At 38.9% G+C, this 21,375-nt stretch overlaps 1 protein-coding gene across 1 annotated transcript in view; it reads right to left on the bottom strand.

Annotated features, from left to right (window-relative positions):
* Positions 1-2,516: 2,516 nt before the first annotated feature.
* Positions 2,517-21,375, bottom strand: part of LOC118854751 (UDP-glucuronosyltransferase 2B15-like) — a 36,001-nt gene continuing 17,142 nt past the window's right edge. The window contains exons 3-5 of the mRNA XM_036765016.1: positions 11,614-12,240; positions 9,754-9,823; positions 2,517-2,907 (exon numbers count right to left, since the gene is read on the bottom strand). Coding sequence (XP_036620911.1) covers positions 2,517-2,907; positions 9,754-9,823; positions 11,614-12,240 — 1,088 coding nt within the window. The remainder of the gene's footprint in view (positions 2,908-9,753; positions 9,824-11,613; positions 12,241-21,375) is intronic.

Below are 21,375 nucleotides of genomic sequence, written 5' to 3'. Positions count from 1 at the left end.
AATGTTCTTATTTGTTGATGTTTGTCAAGTTCATAAAAAAAAACATTTTAAATCACTAGAAAACTGTTTAACCTTGCTATTTAACAATGAGATTTAATTAAAACAACTTTGAAAAAAATTATTATGGCATAAAACCAAAAGGAATTAATAACTTTTAAAAAAATGGAAAGATATAGGTATCTTAGTTGTGAAAAGAAGGAAAATTCTTACATCTTGGGAAAAAAGACTCAGAAGAAATTGTAGGAAAGAAAGGTACTGTAATTCTCATAACTTCTTTGAGAAACTTGTGAGCACACTGGGAAAGAACTTAGCACCAAAAGTTGACCTCAGTAATTACAACAACAACAACAAAGTTATCTCCAAATTTTTAACCATTTCACAAGTTATCTTCTTAACTCAGTGACATGTTGATTTTTGTCGGTAGCTTTCTAAGAAACGAGATCAGCACTGGAATGGGCAGATGATCCAGGAAATTCTCAACTGTGGTCATTAGGAAGATTCTGGAATGAGTGTCAGACCATGAGGAGAGTATGACAGTATGGTAGAAAGCAGTAAGCAGAGCTTTAGGTAAGCAAGTGGTTGGTGTCAGAGAAATACAATGGTGTGCATCAGGTAGGCATCCTTCTGAAAGGTGGGCATGACATCAAAGTAGGTATTTGGGAGATAGAGTATCATGAAGACAACAGCGTTCAGAATGTTTGGTAACAGATAGTGAGACAGAAAGACATAATGTCCAGGACATAATGTCATTCTTTGAGAGGACAGCTCCTCTCAGAGGATACAAAACACGTTAAAAATATAGGTTTGGGGGCATGGCAGATCAAGACAGGGACCCAGTTATTGGTAGTGGGATATTAGTCATCCACTAAAGTCTTACTCTGATGCCACACTGGGCATAGAGATGCCTCTGAGTTCTTTTATGTTATGCCAACTAAATGCGAAATCTGGCAGAATGATGTTAAGTATATAGTACCAGACTGTGTCTTACAGGTGTCTTTGTTGAGACGCAGCCAAGTCGATTCAGAGAAGCATCAGATGGCAACGAGAATACTGGGCATCATAGAATTTCTTCAGCCACAGGAACTCATGAAAACCCATCCTTTAGAGGAATTAGGATCTGTGCTGATAGAGCCGTAGCTCTTGAAGGATAGAGTCCTGCACAGTGCTTAGAACCCATTTTGCAAATACTAGGCATTCAAGACACATTTGCTTATCGATTCACTCCACTTAATTATTTTATATTGGTTTTTCCAACAAACTTAGAATAATAGGATCATAGAATCATAGATCCAAATCTAAAAAGATCCTCACAAGCCATCTAATAAGGTCCTTTCATTTTACTAATAAGGAAATCGAATTTCCCTAGAGGTTAATAGACTTGCTCAAAGTCACAGAGATAGTAAGCATCAAAAGTAGGAAATCAGGGCAGAACAGTAGAATAAATGAACAAAAATCAAAGCTTTGATAGAGCAGGGTAAGGCAGAGTAAAATACAATCATGCTCATAATTTGCCTTTTTTTCCTAACAAAAATCATTAGCAAAAATTGACATTTGTGTCTGCTTTTCTCTCAATTTAAAAAATCACAAATTAATAAGTTTTTAAGATTATAATTATCACATATCTTCTAATTAGTAGATTTCTTACAGTTTTGACTTTGCCTAATAATTTTTTATTTTTTTTTACTTGTTAAAGTTTATATAGACATATTTTCAGCCAATACAAATAGTTTGGAGTTGGTGGTTTTATTTGGGCTTTTGTTCCTTGGACACTGATTTATTTGCTGAGATTGTTGTTAAGTTTATAGCACATTTTTAAAAGAAAAAGAACTATATCCCCTTTATTCTTTTTCCCTTTTGAAGTGGTAAGTTTAGAAATATAAACTAGAATTGGTCGGCCTCCATTTTCATTTTTAATGAGCATCAAATAACCACTAAAAGAAAAAAACATTTTGAAATTAAATATTCATTCATTATCTGTCCCAACACCATTTTACCTCCCTGTACGTTTTTCTTTTTCACTGTGAAAACAGAAGATTCCTTCTGCTGCCCTGAATCACTCTTTTATCAAAGCTACTGATCAGTTCACAATTTCTGATTTGACAGAGAAGCACTTTACCTGTTTTTCTCATCTATAAAAGTTGTGTCAAGATTGTAGGTTACTCACAATCTTTTTCTTCTATTTTCATATCTTTTTCCCATTTCTTCGTCTGAGAGAGACAACCGTGTTTCTAAGCCATTGGTTAGAAAAACCATAGAGGACCATCGAGGCTCAAGGATGTTGGCCACGACAGCCTGAGGACAATACCTCTCCAGAGCCTTTTGAGTCTGATCAGTTACAACTGAGGGTTCCATCTCCAACTTCAAGGAAATCATAAATGCCTTAGGAGTTCAGTCCTTAACCAGAAAAGAAAGTACTTTTGGCACCATCTTCATTGTTACATGCAAAGGGCCTCCAGAGAACTAGATCTTAACGCTTAGGTATTCCAGAAGCAGCTACGTAAAAATCCGACCCGACTCTAGCTAGGTAAAACATAGCCTAGGAGGCGAGAGCTTTGAGCGCCGGGGTGATCACTCAAGGTGGTGCACTCCACACCTGCCCGTGGGCGAGTGCGGGCGACCGCAACCTCCTGGGCGCTGAACAAGGCGGCGGTAAAGCTTCTCCGCACCGCAGCTGCGGTTTTCAGCAGCAAGCTGACGACAGAACTATCCATCTCGTCCCCACACCTGCGGTGGGCGGCAGCCAGCGAAAGGGAAGATGGAGCTCGCGCAGTGTACGAGCAACACCCGGAGCCTGCGTTTAGCATCCGCTGAAGGTGTCGGCGCAGAGTCTGCGCCTCCAGAGGGACCTCCGTGCACCCAGACGTGATGAGCACCACCCGCCCGCCCTGCGTAGTGCAGCAATTTGTGCTGAATGAATAACAACATATGCCTTAACCTTCTACTCCAGCTCCCCGTTTGCCACAACTCTGACTTCTTCCAACACTACTTAGGCTCAGCCATTCTGGAAAGCAATTCAGACCTGTATCCCCAAAGTTAGTAAAACGTATATACTCTGATCCACGGATACCATTACAAGGTCCCTGTCCCCAAAGAGATCAAAGAGGAAAAGCACCCATATGTACAAAACATTTTACAGCAGCTTTCTGTGATGACAAAGAACTGGTGCCATCAATGAAGAAAGGCTGAACAAATTATAGTAAATGGTTGTAATGGAATGCTATTGTGCCATAAGAAACGAAGAACGGCATGGTTTCAGAAAAACCTGGGAAGGCTTTATGTGAACTGATACAGAGTGAAATGACATGGCCAATGTAATAATGTTGCCTTTATCCTATTTGTTACAAGGGTTTTGTTTTTCTTTATTTTTTAAAGGGGGAATGGAGAGGAAATAAATACTTGTAAGTTGAAAAAAATTAATGATACACCACTTAGGATCATAGAATCGAGAGATACAACGAAGCTTAGAGATCATCTAGTCCCACTACCTCATTTTTCAAACGAGGATATTTAGACCTAGAAAGGTCAAGTGATTTGCCCAAGAACTCAAAGTTAGTAAGTATCACATGAATGACTGAGGTCGTTAAAGTTAAATGTGTGAATATTGAGGACTGACTGTGACTATTCTCTACCTAGGAATACTACTGAACTACCAAAATCTCTCTCTCTCTCTCTCTCTCTCTCTCTCTCTCTCTCTCTCTCTCTCACACACACACACACACACACACACACACACATTTGGTGACACAGTGAATAAAGCACACTTCCTGGAGTCAGGAGGACCTGAGTTCAAATGTTATCTCAGACCCTTCCTAGCTGTGTAACCCTGGGCAAGTCACTTAACCTAAGATTTGCCTCAGTTCTTCACCTATAAAATGAGCTAGAGAAGGAAATGGCAAATCCATTTCTACAGTACCTTTGCAAAAGAAACCCAAACAAACCCCAAAATGGGGTCATGGAGAGTCAGACAATTGAAATGACTCAACAATAACAACAAAGTGACAGAGAGAGAGATTGAAAAAATTAGGAAGAATTATATCATGATACTCCAATAGTCCACAATATAACAGATGAAACCTGAATCACTTATGCAAAGAGGACTTCAAAAGTATGTTATATATCCCACAAATTCCCCAAACATTATTCAACAAACTAACAAGATGACACCACTATCTGAATGACATAATATAATTGTTAGAAAAGAAACTTGTTATAACCAACTACAAAGGCAGGGGATGTGTAGAAATCTGAGAGTAAAAAGGTTTGGGATCATACACACTTATTAATATCTTGTTTTTCCCAGTGGGTATTTTGGGTGCAGGGGAAGAGCAGGGTGTTGTAGGGAAGATTTATTTTCTCAGTAGTGTCTGTCCATTTGCTGCTGTGGGTGCCCAGGTTGGATCTGGGTTATAACTATTCTGAAAAACTAATGCCCTATTTAGAAGAGGAAAAGTCAGGAATTCGTACTGCAGTGGGAGAGGTTGAAGGGGGCTATAATGAATGAAGGCCAGGTGTGGGTAGATGGAGACAAGCTTCATGATTGATTACTGTGGGAAGAATATTGACTGATAAACTCCTGGGGGTGGGGGGGGGGCGGGAGCGGTGTCAAGCCTCGGCCTTGTAGGGTTGCACCACAGCCCCCCAGGAGGCCATGCCTTCCATTTTGAATAAAATTTATGCAGATCATGTAGGTATATGACTGAATATATCATGGTAGTAGCTGAATTTTTGGTCATAGTGACTATTCTCTTCATAAAGTCCTACTCCAGGCCATCTTGGAAAATTTGATTTTATTTACACCAATAATTAGGGGTCCTGTAGGCTAAAGTAAGATAATGGATGTGAAATACTTTGTAAATTTTGGAATGCTATATAAATGCCAGTTATAATTATTATTAGTGACCTATAGTCACCAGTCTGGTTAAGACTTTTCCTGAACCTCCTACTATGCTCTACCGTGTGAGCATTTAAACCTCAGAAATCAGCAATCGCTAAAAATCAGGGCTTGATTTATTGTTTGTTTTTTTATTGTCTAGACTTAGGAAAGTGTTAATAATGCAGATTAATAGTTTATAGAACCAGGCACTTTACAAAAATTATCTCATTTGCTTCTCACAACAATCCTGGGAGGTAGATGCTAGTATTGCCCCAATTTTACACTAGGGAGGCTGAGGCAAACAGGTTAAGTGACTTCCTCTACAACAGGTTAAATTTGAACTCGGGTTTTCCTGACTCCAAGCACTGCCGTGCAGCACACGACTTAGCTGCCCGTTCTACAGAAGAAGAGAATGGTGCTGGGCACTGGGGATACGAGGCAGGATGGGCTGCCCCCTTACAACAAAAACACAACAGGATGATGGCTAGGTGGCACAGGTGATAAGAGTACTAAGCCTGGAGTCAGAGAGACCTGAGTTAAATCTATCTCAGAAACTTACTAACCGCGTGACCCTAAGTGAGTTACATAAAAAGCTAAAAAACAAAGCAACGAAACCCATTTGCCTCAATTTCTCCAATTGTAAAATAGGGATGATAATAACACCTATCTCCCAGGGTTGTTGTGAGGAACGCATTTAGGGTTACAGAACAGTGCCTGGAATGTAGGAGATGCTTAATAAAGGCTAGCCATTATTATTAAGCGATCGCCCAAAAAACAAGGCATAGGACAATCTTTAGAAGAAAATATTGTTGTAGGCTTATATCAAATATTGAAATGTAAAGCCCACCAAATTTCATTTTCTTAAGTTATACTTTCTACATAGTTTATATATTTTTAAAAACTGATTATTCTTTTAATTTTCAGGAAAAGTTATTGTATCAGAAAACGGGAAGACTGAAATGTGAAGAAAGTCTCAACATTCCATTTGCTGGTTTATTGGTACGGACAACACAAGTAATATTTAAAAAACACAAGCTAAACCTTAGTATAAGACACAAGAAAAATTATCTTTAAAATTTTCTATTTCATGAAAAATGAATATCATCATTAGGGCCTTCTTTGAAGGGTCTTTCTTCATGAGAAACATGTGGAAATCTATGATGACGTTTTTATTTGCACTCATTCTTTGACATAAACTTTTGCAAAAATGGCAACGTTTTCAATTTTTCTTAGAATGTGTATTATTGGGGAATGATCAGTTTTTCTCACTTCTAGGTGTTAACTACAGAATGGTGTGGAAAACACTTCATGAAAGTGAAGCTATGGGTGTTTCTGGTGTGCTGAGACACTGAAGGCAGCATTGGAGTAAGGTGAGTTATTACTACATGGTATAAATTATTTTCCTGGAATACCTGAAGAACAGTTTCTAACAGTCTGGATGGAGGGAGCGGGGAGGATTCATTCTTTAACCATCAGCGGTCATGGTAACATAGAAGCGCAAGGAGAGAAGTCAAATGATCTACAACTTTAGAGAGTTATTTCAGCTCGGTACAGCAAATTGTAATATTATTTATGAAAAGCTAATTATTCTAAATCATCATCAATAAATCAGTATATATCACAAGGGCCCACGGATTTTGTAATATATTTTTAATAAAATTGATTACATAGACGGGGCCCTGCAACAAAAAATAAAAATGCCCAAATTTCCAAACACCCTGCGGATGGTTCTGCCCCCAGGTACGTGAGGGGAAAAAGGTCCGACTTAGCTCTCAGATCCTAGTCTGTGTTAAAGGCGGTGGGAGGGATGGGCGGCCCCGCAGCTTATGTGTCCCGGGTTATGGCTAATACTGGGTGGGAAAATAGATGCTGGCAAGGAGCTCACGAATACGGAAAACAACAGCAATATTAACAAGAGCCACAATGAGCTGGAGAAGGAAATGGCAGAATGCTCCAATGTCTTTGCCAAGACAACTCACGGAGAGTTGGACCTTACTGAAATGACACAACAACGTTTTCAGGTTCGAATTTCCTACATACATCATCTAAGCAAGACACAGGCCTCTGAATAGAGCCTACCTCCCGCCACTCCTAAAAAAAAATAAAATAAAATAAAAAAATAAAATAAAATAAAATAAAATTGGAAAGAATTTCTGCAGGTCGGAGGACCCAATTTAAAGCGGGGAAAAAAAACCTTTCCTTTCAAAAGTGGGCTAATGGTGCCACCTGCTGGTCGTAAGGAAGAACTGCAGACAGAAGGAAGCGTCTGTTCAAAACAGAATAGCCAAGAAAACGTAGAGGGAAAAAGACCGGGAGGTTGGCTCGTACCAATTGATAGAAGTCCAGGAAACCACATTCTGAGGCATATTTGGAGGCATCACAAGAGGCAATGTTTGCTGGGAACCTGAACTAATGTAAGGCTGTGAGTGGAGCCATCAAGTCTCTGGGGATGGGCCACCTATTGACAGGTGTTCTTAGTTTACATGAGCTCTGCTATGAGTTCTATTTTCTTTCTTCAACCTGCAAGTAAAACTTTTCACATTTTGCTTTGGTTCACTGTTTGTTTGTGAGGTCACTACACAATGAGTCATTTCCTATAGAGCTGGTTCCAGATTTTCTGGACAATGAGCCAGGGAGGTCCGAAATCACCTTGAATGATGCATTGGCCCTTCCTGTCAGGTGAGAACCATTCATGCAATGTCCCATAGGCATCTCAAACTAGACAAGTCCAAAACAGAACCCCTCAGCTCTCCCCCTACAGCCAAATCTCTGAATTTCCCTTTTCTATCCACGATATGACCAATGTTCTCCTCCAAAGTCACAACCTGGGAATAATCAATCCGTACGTTTTTATTAAGTACCAGGCACTATTCCAGGCATGCTGGAGATACAAAGATAAAGATAAAACAGCCCCTGCTGTGACAGCTCCCATTAGATCTTCAAGTACATCGTTTAGTCTTTATTCTTCACTCCCCTCCAGTTAATTGCCAAATATTTTAGATTGTATCTTCCCAATATCCCCTTCTCTCTCCTCACCAACAACCAATCAATTCAGGCCTCCATCACCTTTTGTCTGGACCACTGAAATAGCCTCCTAATTGGTTTCCCTATATCCAGCCCGCCCCTTCTCCAATCCATTCTCCACACAACTGTCAAATTCATATTCGCAAACAAGAGATGTGACCATGTGACTCTCCTACATAAGAAGGTTCAGCAGTTTCTTATTGGCCCTCAGGTAAAACACAAACTCTCTTCTTTGGCTTTTGAAGCTCCTTTAGATCTAGCTCAAACCAAGGGCCATTCTGAGAAAATGGCAGAGTAGGTCAGAAATATCCAGGCTCTCTAGATTCCTCCACAAACGGACAGAAAATCCCCACAAAATGAATATAGAGAAGCAAAAACAATGGGTTGTCCTCCTAAGACCACTTGAGAGAAACTCAGAAAAGACAGGGCCTCAAGGGGCTAAGGATTGGCCTGAGGGAAGTGAAGATACCTCCAGGTAACTCCACTGAATCAACAAACTGTAGGCCCTGGAAGCAGCTCCTTTGGGAAGCAGATTAGATCCCAGGAAATTTCACCTCACAAACTTTCACCCAAAGCATCAGGAACTTTCACCTACCTCATAAAGAGGTAGCCAGCTGAGTGGGGGAAGATTGAAGGACCCCTGCTGTTTGTGGAAGCTGGGCCTAGTAGTGCTGAGCAGAAGTGATCCCCAGCTATGGCTGTCCTCATATACACTACTCTTCAGAGAAGCTAGTCAAGTTGCTGTTCTCTTGACGAAATATTGCTTCCCTTGTCTCCTGAGGCTTTTTCTGATTCCACGAGTTGTAAATACTCTGCCCTTCTCCCCCCCATTATGGTGTATATATTTTATATTACTTGCCTAAGAGATTAGGTATTTCTAAAGCCTTTTGAAAACCTTAAAGTGCTATACAAATGCTAGCTATTATGACTTTTGTTGTTATCTGTGCACCTGCTGTTTCCTCTCTGAAGAATGTCAGTCCCTAGAGGCATCAACTTTTGGTCTTTGTATCCCCTATACCATGCACATATTACTCACTTAATATATTCTCCTTTAACTAAACTGATAATGGCCATATCTCTTTCCTCTTCTTTGTTCAAACACATAGTCTCTACTCAAGCTTTCTTTGCAAGGCTATGTTCCCTGATAATCATACCTCCAAGAGCTAATTCCCCAAAGTTGGGATCAGTGCCTAGAAACTAAGGTGTAGTTTAACTTTTAATATGAAAATATTATTATAAGTTTATAACAATAATTGAAATGCATTCTATTTTGTCTCATCTCAAGTTACAATTTTGATTCATTTTGTGTATTATAGAAAAGTTATTTTAATTTTGAGGAAAAGCTATTTTAGCTGGCATTTAAAAAAAAAAGGAACCCTGAAATCTGAAAACAGCATCAACATTCCATTCTCTGGTTTATTTGTACTAACACAACAAAATATATTTTAAAAATCACAATTTAAACTTTAATGTGAGATACAACAAAAATTCTCCTTAGAATTCTCTGTGTCATGAAAATGAATATCATTATCAGGGTCTTCTATAGAGGGCTTTTTCCATGAGAAACATGAGGAAACAGAATTCCCATCTATGATAAAGTTTTTATTAACTATATTTTACTCTTTGACATGCACTTTTGCAAAAATGGCAACATTTTCAGTTTTTCTTGGGGGATGTAAACTTGTCACTAATAGAACTTAACTATTTCCTGCATTTATTTTATGCCCAACAAGATATGTTTTCTCCATCACTTTCTTTAGACAATCACCAAACAACAAATTAAGTCCTGATTTCTAGCACTTGCCAGTTTCTGAGATGTAAATGTTCACACTGAAAATTCAATAATCAACAGATACCTCCCACACCCCTTGCCCTTACAGCTGGTTCCAGTACACTCCTGAGACCAACCCAGGAAAAGCTTCTTTCCTGAAATATAGGGCACAAGTGAGTGGCCAGGGGCAAGGGGCCCTTGATTGATCTATCTTAACCAGATTAAGGTAATCATCAGATGAAGAGAGGAAATGTTTCAGTTACTTCAGTTAATGAGAAGGTATCTTTAGCTGACCTTTGACCATCTGGAAACAAGAATAACGAATTGTGTGAGGAAAATGAGTCTCCAAGGGTTTGCAAAAAATTAAGTGGTTTGAACTATTTGATGAAGAAAAATATTATCTTAATTAAATCTTATTTTTAAATGAGGCAGCTCTTGGACGCACGCACAAACACACACACCATCTTAATCTACTTTCTGAATCTATCACCTATCGGAAAGAGGTATTCTGTTTCTTCAGCAGTACTCTGGACTAAATCTTTCACAGTCGATTATTTTCCAGCATTTTTATTATATAAACTATTCTCCTGGTTCTGCTTACTTCACTTTGCATTAATTCATACATGTCTTCTCAGGTTTCTCAAAAATAATCCACTTTATCACTTCTTGAAGCACAATAATATTCCTTCACATTCATAAACCATAACTTGTTCAGTCATTCTCCAATTGATGGTTATACCTTAAGTCTCCAATTCTTTGCCACAGCAAACAAAAGTGATTTTACATAGGTGTGTGTGTGTGTGTGTGTGTGTGTGTGTGTGTGTGTGTGTGTGTGTAATACATATGGGTCTTTTTCTTCTTTTTTTGATTTCTCTGGGGTTATATACCTAATAGTAGTATCGTGGAAGGCATAGTTTAATATCTTATGGAGAATAGTTCCAAATTGCTTTCCATAGTTCACAGTTCCACCACAGGTGCCCTAATGTGACTTTTACCCCATAACCTCTCCAACATTTGTCATTTTTCTTTTCTGTCAACTTGGCTAATGTTTTTGAGGCCCTTCACCAGTTTGCTTGCCCTCCCTTTGGGAGCTCTTAAGCCTATCAACTCCCTTCCTAAGCTGTGGCACATGCAACTGAACACAATTCTCCAGATGTGGTCTGACCATTACACTGAGATTATTACTTCCTTCATTCCATATAAAATCTCTGTTGTTCAAGAAACCTTATTTGCATTAGCTCTCTAGGCTTCCATATCATTCTCTTAATTACATTGAGTTGGTGCTCCCTAAAGCCCTCGGATCTTCCTCTGCCAAACTCCCAACTAGGCACATTTCTGCCATCTTGTATTTACAAAGTTAACAGTTGAAGCCAATCATAACACTTCATATTTACCCTCTTATCTCTCATTGTATTAGATTTGACCCAACCTTCTATGTAATTAGGATCTTTTGAATACTTGAATCTGCCATCCAATGTGTTAGAAATCCCCTCAAGTTTTGAGTGATTTCTAGATTCAAAAAGTATGCCAGTTGTCTTCATCCAGGTTATTATTTAAAACTTTCCACAGACCAGGGTCCCTAATGACTACTCTTTGAATCTTACCATTCAATTGCTTCCAAATACACTTTGTACTTTACAGTTGCCTAGCAAACACACCTCCAACTTGACCACAAGAACACAATTTGAGACTTTTCCAAGGCTTAGCTAAAGTCTAGACAACTTCTGTCTAAAACAATCACTTGATCGATAAGCAAAGCAACCCTGTCAAAGAAGGAAATAGAGATTGTCTAGTAAGAGCCACCCTGCCTCCTTCTAATCACAGCTCTTTTCCACATCTTCACTGACCTCCAGGTTTATCACAGAGAGTCAAAAGGAGAAATCCAAAACAATCACCCATCTTCTTGGATCAGGATACAAATATGAAAACTGAAAGTGTAACTTACCCAATATGTTGCTATAGTAGGAATCCCATGGTGACCAAAGAGTATTAAACATGTAATCTTGTAAATGGTAGGAGATGAAGTTTCTTATTCTGTCACTAAAAGACATCTGGTCCGTGAGCTCTGACAAGACAGCAGGAACATAGGAAGGAGGATAAGGCACTTTCCCACAGTGTTTTTCCACTGTGGAAGCTGGAGAGAATCTCAAGGAGTATATAAATGGGATTCCCAGCTTAAGAGCAATCAAGTCACCACAGGGAAATACTGGATCTGAGATCAAGATATCAAATTTGCCCTTCTGCAGCTTCTCCATTAACTTCTGGTTGATAAGCACACCATCACAGAGTGCTCTAGACACCTGGTGGAACTCATGAATGATTGTGGTCATTTCTGAGTAGAAACGCCAGATGGTTGATGGGGAGGGCTTATGTTCCAGCCATGTCAGAACAAAATCCCTGATGACATTCTCCATTTTTTCCTTTCCAAAGGATACTTTATATACTTCAAACTTCAAAGGTGAATCAGTAGTAGGTGTGATGAAGAGTGCTCCAGAAGCAACGAGTACTGTGACATTGTGCTGGTGTTCTATCAGTTTCCCCAAAATTATCTTAATATTAAGCCAATGGCTACCTTCCATTGGCCAAATCAGGACATTCCCCCCAAAGACGTTTCCCAGTAGAGTTATATGAAGAGCCAGGCACAGGATGGTCTTCCCCAACATGGTGTATGTTGATGTGAAGGCTTAATGGGATCCAAAGCAAACAGGTTTTTTTTTTCTCCTTAAGTCTAAAATATAAAACAAGAACAGTACATTTTAAACATACATTTAAACATCTGAATATTAAGTTTAGTGCCAAAAGTCAGATTCATTCAAAAGCAACTAGAAAGGGATGTGGATGAAGCAAAAATTTGTACCTTAACATTGCTCTTTGAAAAAAGTCCCTTTTAATTTCTTTCAAAAAACATTGATTTTTTATTGTAAAGAGAACTCAGAAACATGATCTAGAAAATTGCTTAAAATATTATCATTCCAAAGATGAAGATCATCCTAGGTGAAATTTCATCAAGACATTCTGAGTATTGTCTACATCTACAATGAGGCTAAAAAAAAAGTAATGTTGATGGCCGTGTAAATTGAACCTTGCAATGGAGTCTTCTGCGTACAATAAGAACTTAATAGATTATGACTGTTTCTGGATATTTCATATCCTTTTCTCAATTGTCATTGGGAAATGTGACCACTGTTATCTCTCTCATTGTGTGTGTGTGTGTGTTTGTGTGTGTGTGTGCGTGTGTGTGTGTATACACTTATAATTATTTGGTCATTTTTGTCTCTCTAGTAGACTAGGGGCAACTCCAGGGCAGGAACTGAGACTTCTTTGTGTAACTTGCCACACTATACACAGTGTCATATACACAGTAAATGTCCCCCCATTAATATTTGCTGAATAAATCAGTGAGTGAATGAATGGAGAAGGAGCCAGTATGTATGAAACTAGACTCAGTGGTTCTTATTTTTTCCATATTTAATGTTTTTGATGATCTGTCCTACTATGGATACCTTCCTAGCAAGGAATGATTAAAAAAATGTTGCAAATGACAGGTAACTTATATATTGGAAAAGACATGCATATTGTAAGGGAAAAATTAATGTGTAAAGAAAACCCAAAAAAGTATAATCTTTATCGATGAAGAGATGAAACTAACTTTTATGGAAAAAAATGCAATCTTCTGACATAAAAGTTGAAGTGGGATTTTTGCATATCAAAGTTCATTCACTGAAGGGTTTTTTAAATAATAAGTTCCCTTGATACTTTTTTATTAAAAAAGGGGAGAAAAAGAGATTTCAGACACTTGATTTGTGCACAACTTTTCAATATCCATTCACAAGTTGGGGCCTGCAAAAGGATCTGACAGAATTCACTTTCCCAGACTCCAAACTCCAAAAGGTAATACCATGTCTCCCAGAGACATCACACCTATTATACCAAATGAGCAATTGCTTAGAATTCACTTCTGCCTTTCCATGTGTTTTAGTCAAAGCCCTATCAGTCCTGACCCCAGCCCTCCATCCATCAGTGTGTAGTACACTATTTTCTAGCACAGAGACAGCTAGGTGGCTCAGTGGGCCTAGAGTCAGGAAGACCAGCCTTCAAACCTGTCCTCAGACACTTTCTAACTGTGTGATCCTGGAGAAGTCACTTAACCTATATTTCCTCAACTGTAAAATGGGGATATACCTCAGCACCTGTCTCCAAGGGTTGTTGTGAGGATCGAATGAGAAAATATTTGCAAAGTGCTTGGCACAGTAGGTGCTTAATAAATGCTTCGGCCTCCTCTTCCTTCCAGCATGCAGAGGTAGGAATTTTAAGAGTGAGGGTAAAATTCACTTTTGACTTTGCATCTCTAGTCCCCAGCCAGAACCCAGTGCATTAGAGGAGCTTAATAAAGGCTTGTTGATTGATAGGTCTGTAAATTTTCTGTACCATAGGTTCACAAAGTGAGCAATACCATCCCCTTGGGGATGCTGGAATGTTCCAGGGGGGTGGTAGTAGCTTCGGGTGCAATTACGGGGTGTTGAATAAAAATAAGTGGGCGGAAAGAAGGAAAGTAGAGAAGAAAATTTTGAAAAACCATTCATATATGTTTCATCTGTTGTCTAACAGAGTTAAATTCATAGTTATCACATGATGTTCCAAATAAACATAAAAATGCAAGTTACAACCAATCAGTGGTCCAATCTACCTATAGGTCTTAACAAGCAAGTGTTGGCAGGTGAGCATGTTTCACATTGTTGGGAGGTCCAGCCTGCATCAGCAGGGATATGGGCACATAATGACTTGTTTACAATATGATATTCTAGGCTTATAAGATGCAATATTGCATCATCAAAATTTCAATGTGAGAAAAACCCCACAAATTTACAATAAACTATTAAATTTAAGATGCATCATTTAAAAAAAAAACTTTTAAATGTTGCAATTAAAAAAAAACTGATGAAATGTTAAACAAAGTAGATATCGGGGGGAGGGGGGGAATGAGTAATTTTTTTTAAAGGGGTAGCTAGGCCAAATAAGTTTGGAAACCTCTGTTCTAGCCTAAAGGTAATTTTCTCAGTCTATACAAAGTTGATTTCAATTGGGAATCTGAACAAATCTTTTCAAAAGGAAGATTCCACACACGCAAAAAACCCCACCAAAACAAAGGAGGGTATCAATAAAATGACAAAAAAATGGGAATCCAACAAACAAAAGTCTCACCCTCAAATGTGTCTTTTTTTTCCTGTCTTAAGCACAGATTGTCTGTCAGCAACCAGCCCTCCTTATTCTATCACTTCACTTACTTGACCTCTGTTCCTCAGTTTCACAAGTTGAATTTAAATGATTCCTCAATTAGAGAACAGATTATAAAGAATTTTTTAGAAGATTAAGTGCTTTCCAGCTGACAAGCAGACTGACTGTAAACCACCTCAGGAGAGGGTTCAATAAATGTTTTTAGATGAAATATTTGAACTATAAGGTAGGAAGAAAGTATTTTACTAGGGTCACTGTTCTAAAGTTAGGAGGGTCTTCAGAGGCCATGTATATTCCAAAGTCATTTTAGAGGGGAAGAGAGGGAAGCCAGATGAAGTTAAATCACTTGCCCTGAAAAGGTAGAATTGCAGGTAGAATCCCACATGACAGGTGAGGTTTGAACTGAGGTTTTCTGACTCCCAAACCAGCATTCTTGCTACCATACCTCCCTGCAGAGAAAGTATGGAACCTGGGGGAAAATATGGGTACTTTCCTTAGCCTCCAACTGTATTTACTCTTCCTCTTCCCTGACTCCCCAATTTCTCTGCTTTTACTTTTTACGTATTTTTGAATTTATTTGTTCATCTATATACACATGGTTTTCTCCTCAGTAGGATATAAAGTATTTGACATGATATTCTAGTTTTTCTTTAAATGTTTGTTGAACTTCAATTAAATTAGCTATTAATTGATAGATGACCTAGTCTTTCTGTACCCCCACCCACTTCTCCAGGCAGGATCACATCTAAACCCACTCAATGGGATGAGAAAATATGCTATTTTTAAGGTCCTCCAGAGTGGAATATTTCACCATCTTTTACAATAACTGGATTCTAAGATTTGACTTAATGCATTAGGAGAAAATTCTTTCACGTAACTAACTTAATTTCCTAACACTGCAGTTTAAACTGACTTCATGTTCTGTGTTTGGTAGGGATGATCCCAGACTTTCATATTAAAGCCCTGTATTCATTCGGAAAACCACTATAACAACCATAATCTCAAATGTTTACTCAAGGAAATATTTTCCATCCTTTTAATTAGACTCATTAGTTGGTGTCTCAAACTATCTTCATCTGAATTTCTCTGTTATGATCCAAAGCATGGTTGTCCTCCTAATCTTTGAGGCTCACATGCCTTGGTGCTCTCTTGTACTCTTCACTCTCACTCCACTCACACATTCAATCCTCTGCCAAATCTTGTCATTCCTACCTTCCCAGTATTTCTCATATATATGCCCCGCTCTCCACTCAAACAGCAAACCCTCCAGTTCAGGTCCTCACCACCTCTCATCTCCACTATTGCAAAGCCTTCAAAAAATCTCCCTTCCTCAAATCTTTTCCCATTTCTCATCCTCCACTCATCTCTCAAAGTGATTTTCTAAAGTGCAGATCTGCTTACATGTCAACCCTCTCCTCTACTCAATAATCTTCATGGCTCTCTGTCACCTCTGGGTGAAAATAGAAAGACCTCTATTTGGCATTTAAAGCTTCTCCTAACCTGGCCCCATCCTACCTTTCCAAGCTCCTTACATTTTACTTGCCTGGTGCACTCTAAGATCCAGCTTCCCTGGGCTATTTACTGTTCCCTGAACATACTACTCCATCCCTTATCTTTCTCTGCTCAGGTTGTCCCCCTTGTCTAGAATGATCTGTTCTCTCAAATCTGCCTCATGCTTTCCTTCAAGTCTCTGCTTAAACCTCTCAACCTTCAAGAGACTTTTTCTAGTCTTCCCAACTGCTAGTACCTTCCCTCCTCAGATTACCCTTTCACTGGTCCCTGTTATGTACCTAGTCATAATACATAACCACAGTAGAACGTAAGCTCCTCAAGAGAAGGATTGTTTTTACCTTGCTTTGTATTCCCAGGGCTTAACTAGTAAGTAAATATAGTAAGCTTGTAATAAAGTCTCCTTAACTGATGGGAATAGCCATTTCTCTTTCCCCCAGAGGTTTCTATACTTCTCATGAGTTGTCAAGCCCAGGTTTGGACAGTGTTTAAGTAAGGGTCTGACCAGTGTCAAATGTAGTGGTAAGATTATCTTATGACTGCTAGTGATGCATCCTTAACAGAAATCTTTATCACTTAATTTTAAGTTGTTGAGAATCTCCACTCGGGTCTTGGTGTCCCTTCCCCCTCCTCCAACCAATGCTGGCTGATCATATGAGCTCATAAAGGATGATTAGAATAGATTACAAGGATTGCTTAAAGAGAAATCAGAGAATCTTTGATCTTGAAGAGATCAAGAAGACCACCTTGAGAGACCTCCCCTATTTTATAGATAACAAAACTGAGTCTGGAGAAGTTAAACTTCTTAACCAGATTATGCAGCTGCCAGAGCACCCACAGGCAGACTTGGGATTGCATCAGGCAAATTTATTTGTTAAAGTTTTCCTTGATTAATTATATCTATAGAAATATATGGACCTAAAAGAGTTTTTGAGGTATTGCAACTTGTTTTTAAATAAGAGGTTTCCCTCCCCAATTTTTTATTTAGGGTATAGATGGAGCCCTTGACTTTCCCTTTCTGTATTGTTCCTCCTCTCCTTCCCTCTATTTTCACAATCAGTTATTTAGAGTGTTACAATTTGTTAGGGAAATAGTAATTTATTTGGTATTAAGATCTCAAGTCCCCCCCCCCCCCAACACACACACACACACACACACACACACACACACACGCTTCATGGACATCTCAGGAGTATCTTGATTCTGCCTGAGGTGTTTGATTGTTTTTGAAATCATTCTTTAATGTAAAGGTGGAGGGAAGTGAAGTCAAAACCTAAGACCTATCTCTGACATATGAGCAAGTCACTTTACATTCTGGAGTGTCTGTTTCCACATAAAACGAGGGGGTTAGACTATATGGTCTCCAAGGTCTCTTCCAACTCTGACCTTCTATGGTGCTGCGATTTGTGTTCTTGATGTCAGTTAGAGCCAGGGTAATCGAACTAAGCATTTCAAGGAACAACTAAGCCATAAGCAATGTTTTAAATGTGCTTGTTAGGCTCTGTGCTTTATCAGGTGTCCAAATAAAAATGTATTAAATTTGGAAACTGATTCTAGGAAGACGGTGTGGTGGAGGTGGATGGAGTCTTTGACTAGAGTCAGAATGATCCAAGATTCAAAGCTTCCAAGTCTCTTGTTGATCTCCCTAAATCTCAATTTGCTCATCTGTAAAAATGGGATGGCAAAGTGGATAGAGTGCTGGACCTGAAGTCAGGAAGACTCGTCTTCCTCACTTCAAATCTGGCCTCAGACACTTACGAGCTGGGTGACCCTGGGCAAGTCTCTTAACCTTAATTACCTCAGTTTCTTCATCTATAAAATGAACTGGAGAAGGAAATGGCAAGCCACTCCAGTTTTCTTTACCAAGAAAACCCCCAAATGGGGCCATGAAAAGTCTAAAATGACCGAATAACAACAAAAACAACATCTATCTCTCAGGGTTACTGTAAGGTTCAAATGAGATCATTTTTCTAGTGCATTTTATAAATAAGTCAGCCAATATTATCTTAAGCTTCCCTTAATTACACAATAGATCTGTGATCTCGCTGATGGCAGTACTCTCTCCCAGTGCCTTCTCTTTCCATGTAATTCTTGTCCACATGTTTTCACAGATCTTCCAGAGAACATCTAACATGTTGAAGGCCTTCCTCTAGGTATTTTAAAATTTCATGGTTTTTACTAAAATACTTAAGGATTGTTGGATATGATAGGTTATAAAATAATGGACTAGAGGACTGCTTCAAGCACTTTTCATTAAAACTACATCTGTAATGTGACCCTCTTCCTCCATGGTATCCCCACCACCCATAGGTGCTACACAGTAGAGTCAATTAAAGTTACCAACAAAATTGTCTCTTCTTTTAGGGACAAGGATAGACATTAGAGCTGTGATTTCATTGGCATAGGGAACTCCTTAATGAGTAAGCTCCCTCTACTAATGCAGGTTACTACCTCTCTGCAAGTTGTAGACTTAGAAACTTGGCTAGAACACAGAGAGGTTATATTATTAGCTAGTATGTATCAGAGGCAGGACCTGAACCCATGCCTTCCAGTCTCCAGAAGGCAGCTCTCTATTCACTATGCCACCATGCTTCTTTATTTATTTCCACTAAATTGATTGTTCCCAAAGGTAAAATATGCCAGCCATGCAAATGGAATAATACTGTGGAATTCTTGCCTTGGATTGGCCCCATCTATCCTAGCTCTGAATCCAGCTAGTAGCTGATCTTTAGGACCTATTTCCCAGCATTACAACACCCCACCTCCTCCTGTTGCCTGGTCCCGTGGTAGTGCTCCTGTTTCATGCCTACTCACGAACTCATGTGCCTTAGACACCTGTCTATACCTGTCACCACCTGTGTCTTAAATGACCTTTGATCTGTTGCCTTTCATTTATTCAGAAGTGATAAGTGGTGGACCTTGAGAGGAAAACACATTCAGCACACAGGCCAAGGTAATATAGGCTATCCCATATTCTAGTAGTGCCCAGGAGAGTCAAAGACAAAAGCAGAATGCCACATAGTTAGAACTAAAACCGAGCATTCCTCCTCATCTCCTTCTCTCCTATCTTAGCTCAAACACTTGGTTTCAAAAGCCAAGTTATCTGCTGGGGATATATAAACAATGGTTGAAAAGGGATTGAATCCATACCTAGTTTCTAGATTCTTAAGACAATTTTACAGCTTAGATGAAGTTGAATCGAAGGCATCTGAATAACCAAAATGGAGAAGATGAAGCAGCATGACATTGTTCAAGGGTCAAAATGCATAATCGTAAAATAAATTATAGGCTGTCAGTAGTTTTCCCGATGCCATAAACTTGTCTCACATGTAACAGTACAGATTTATAAACATACATACAGAGTGGAGGTGTGGGGGGGGTGGTATGGAGGGAGAGAAGAGAGCCACAAGCTTTTGGAATGGGTTCCTAAGTAAGAAATCAAGAACATCCTAGAGTGGTTCTGTGGTCACTTTGTGATTGATAAATATGGGCATACTATAGCTTGTTAGCCCTCACTCCTGAGATACCATTTCTTTCAGCTCAAATCCCATTTGGCATCTTAGCATACTGAGGTAGGATCACCTGGCATCTTGCCTTTACCAGGTGCCCAGGACAATTTTAAGAGTTCTGCTTCATCTCAGGAAAAAAGTTCTGATATTTACATTACAGTCTGTTTTATCTGGCCAATTCTAAGTCTTAAGCAAGATCAAGCTACAGAAAAGTAAATAGTTAAATAGATTATAAGTCCTCAAACACTTGCTGCATAAAGTCACAGTTTTCTTCCCACAAATCAAATTTTTAGCTCCAACATTGAAGATGATACCACAAACTCATACTTCATCTTCTAGTTTTAAACATTATGTCAAGGCTGCTTACCTGATCCTTCCATAGGAGTCTCTGCCCATACAATAAAGAACTGGACTTAAAGCCAGTCTTAAATCATAATCCCAACAAGGAAGAAGTAATTTAATAAGGTAAAATGATGATCTTAAGAACAGAGATTATGAAAAAAAAAAGAAAAGCTCAAATGTTCTCTGACAGTTAAATAACTGAGCAGATTAACTTCCTTGTAGCCTTTGAAAAAGAAAGGATAAGATTTTATTACCAGGATTTCTCAAACTCTAGACAAAAGAGACTTGAAATCGATAATAACCAAGGCAAATGTTAAATCACCTGGTGAGGCTATAGTGTTAGTCTCTCCAAAATGCAAGGATCACAGGCAACATAAGGTTAAAGACCTACCTAAAACACTGTGGTTTCTTCACATTTAAAAGATTTCACACTGTAAGAGGATTTAAAGCCTGAAGGGACTTCCACTCTCCATCCAGAATCACCTTTCATGCAGTTCTACATAAGACACAGCATCCCAATCCAAATGCCCAGTGACATACAGTGAGTGACATCAAAGATATTAAAGGGATCGGCACGAAGAATGCCAATGATGAAGAACATGCAGAAATGTGGGAATTTTGATTCCAAATACTACAAAGTGAGGGAGAAAAGCAAAACCAGGCCTACCACCCGCAACATGAGAACTATGTTAAAAGTGTGTACTCATATTTATATGGAGAATTTATGGAAAGACATACATGAGAATTACACAGAATAAGAAGGGATAAGTGTCAATGCATTCTGCCTCAATGGAAGGAATACCAGCACCAATGAAACCATAGATCCAAGTCGATAACTGAATTTTTTTTACGTAATTGTTATCAGTATGTATATAGTAATATTCTATTTCCCCTACTTTGCATTGTTTTGTGTAGTACTTTCCTTATTTCCATATATTCTTGGTAATTGTCATTCTTTGAGCTAATTTCCTCCACCATTTCACCACGAATATCTAAGATGTACATAGAGGTATGTGATAGGACCAACCAATATCTATCAGGATACCCCCTTCCATCCACAACCCAGGTTTTCCTCTAAAAGTCCATAAGGCTAGAATTTGATTGGCTGAGGG

This window comes from Trichosurus vulpecula, chromosome 6 (genome assembly GCF_011100635.1).
Source record: "Trichosurus vulpecula isolate mTriVul1 chromosome 6, mTriVul1.pri, whole genome shotgun sequence".
Lineage (NCBI taxonomy): Eukaryota > Metazoa > Chordata > Mammalia > Diprotodontia > Phalangeridae > Trichosurus > Trichosurus vulpecula.
Note: the sequence above shows the minus strand (reverse complement) of the source record. Positions and strands in the feature narration are given on the sequence as shown.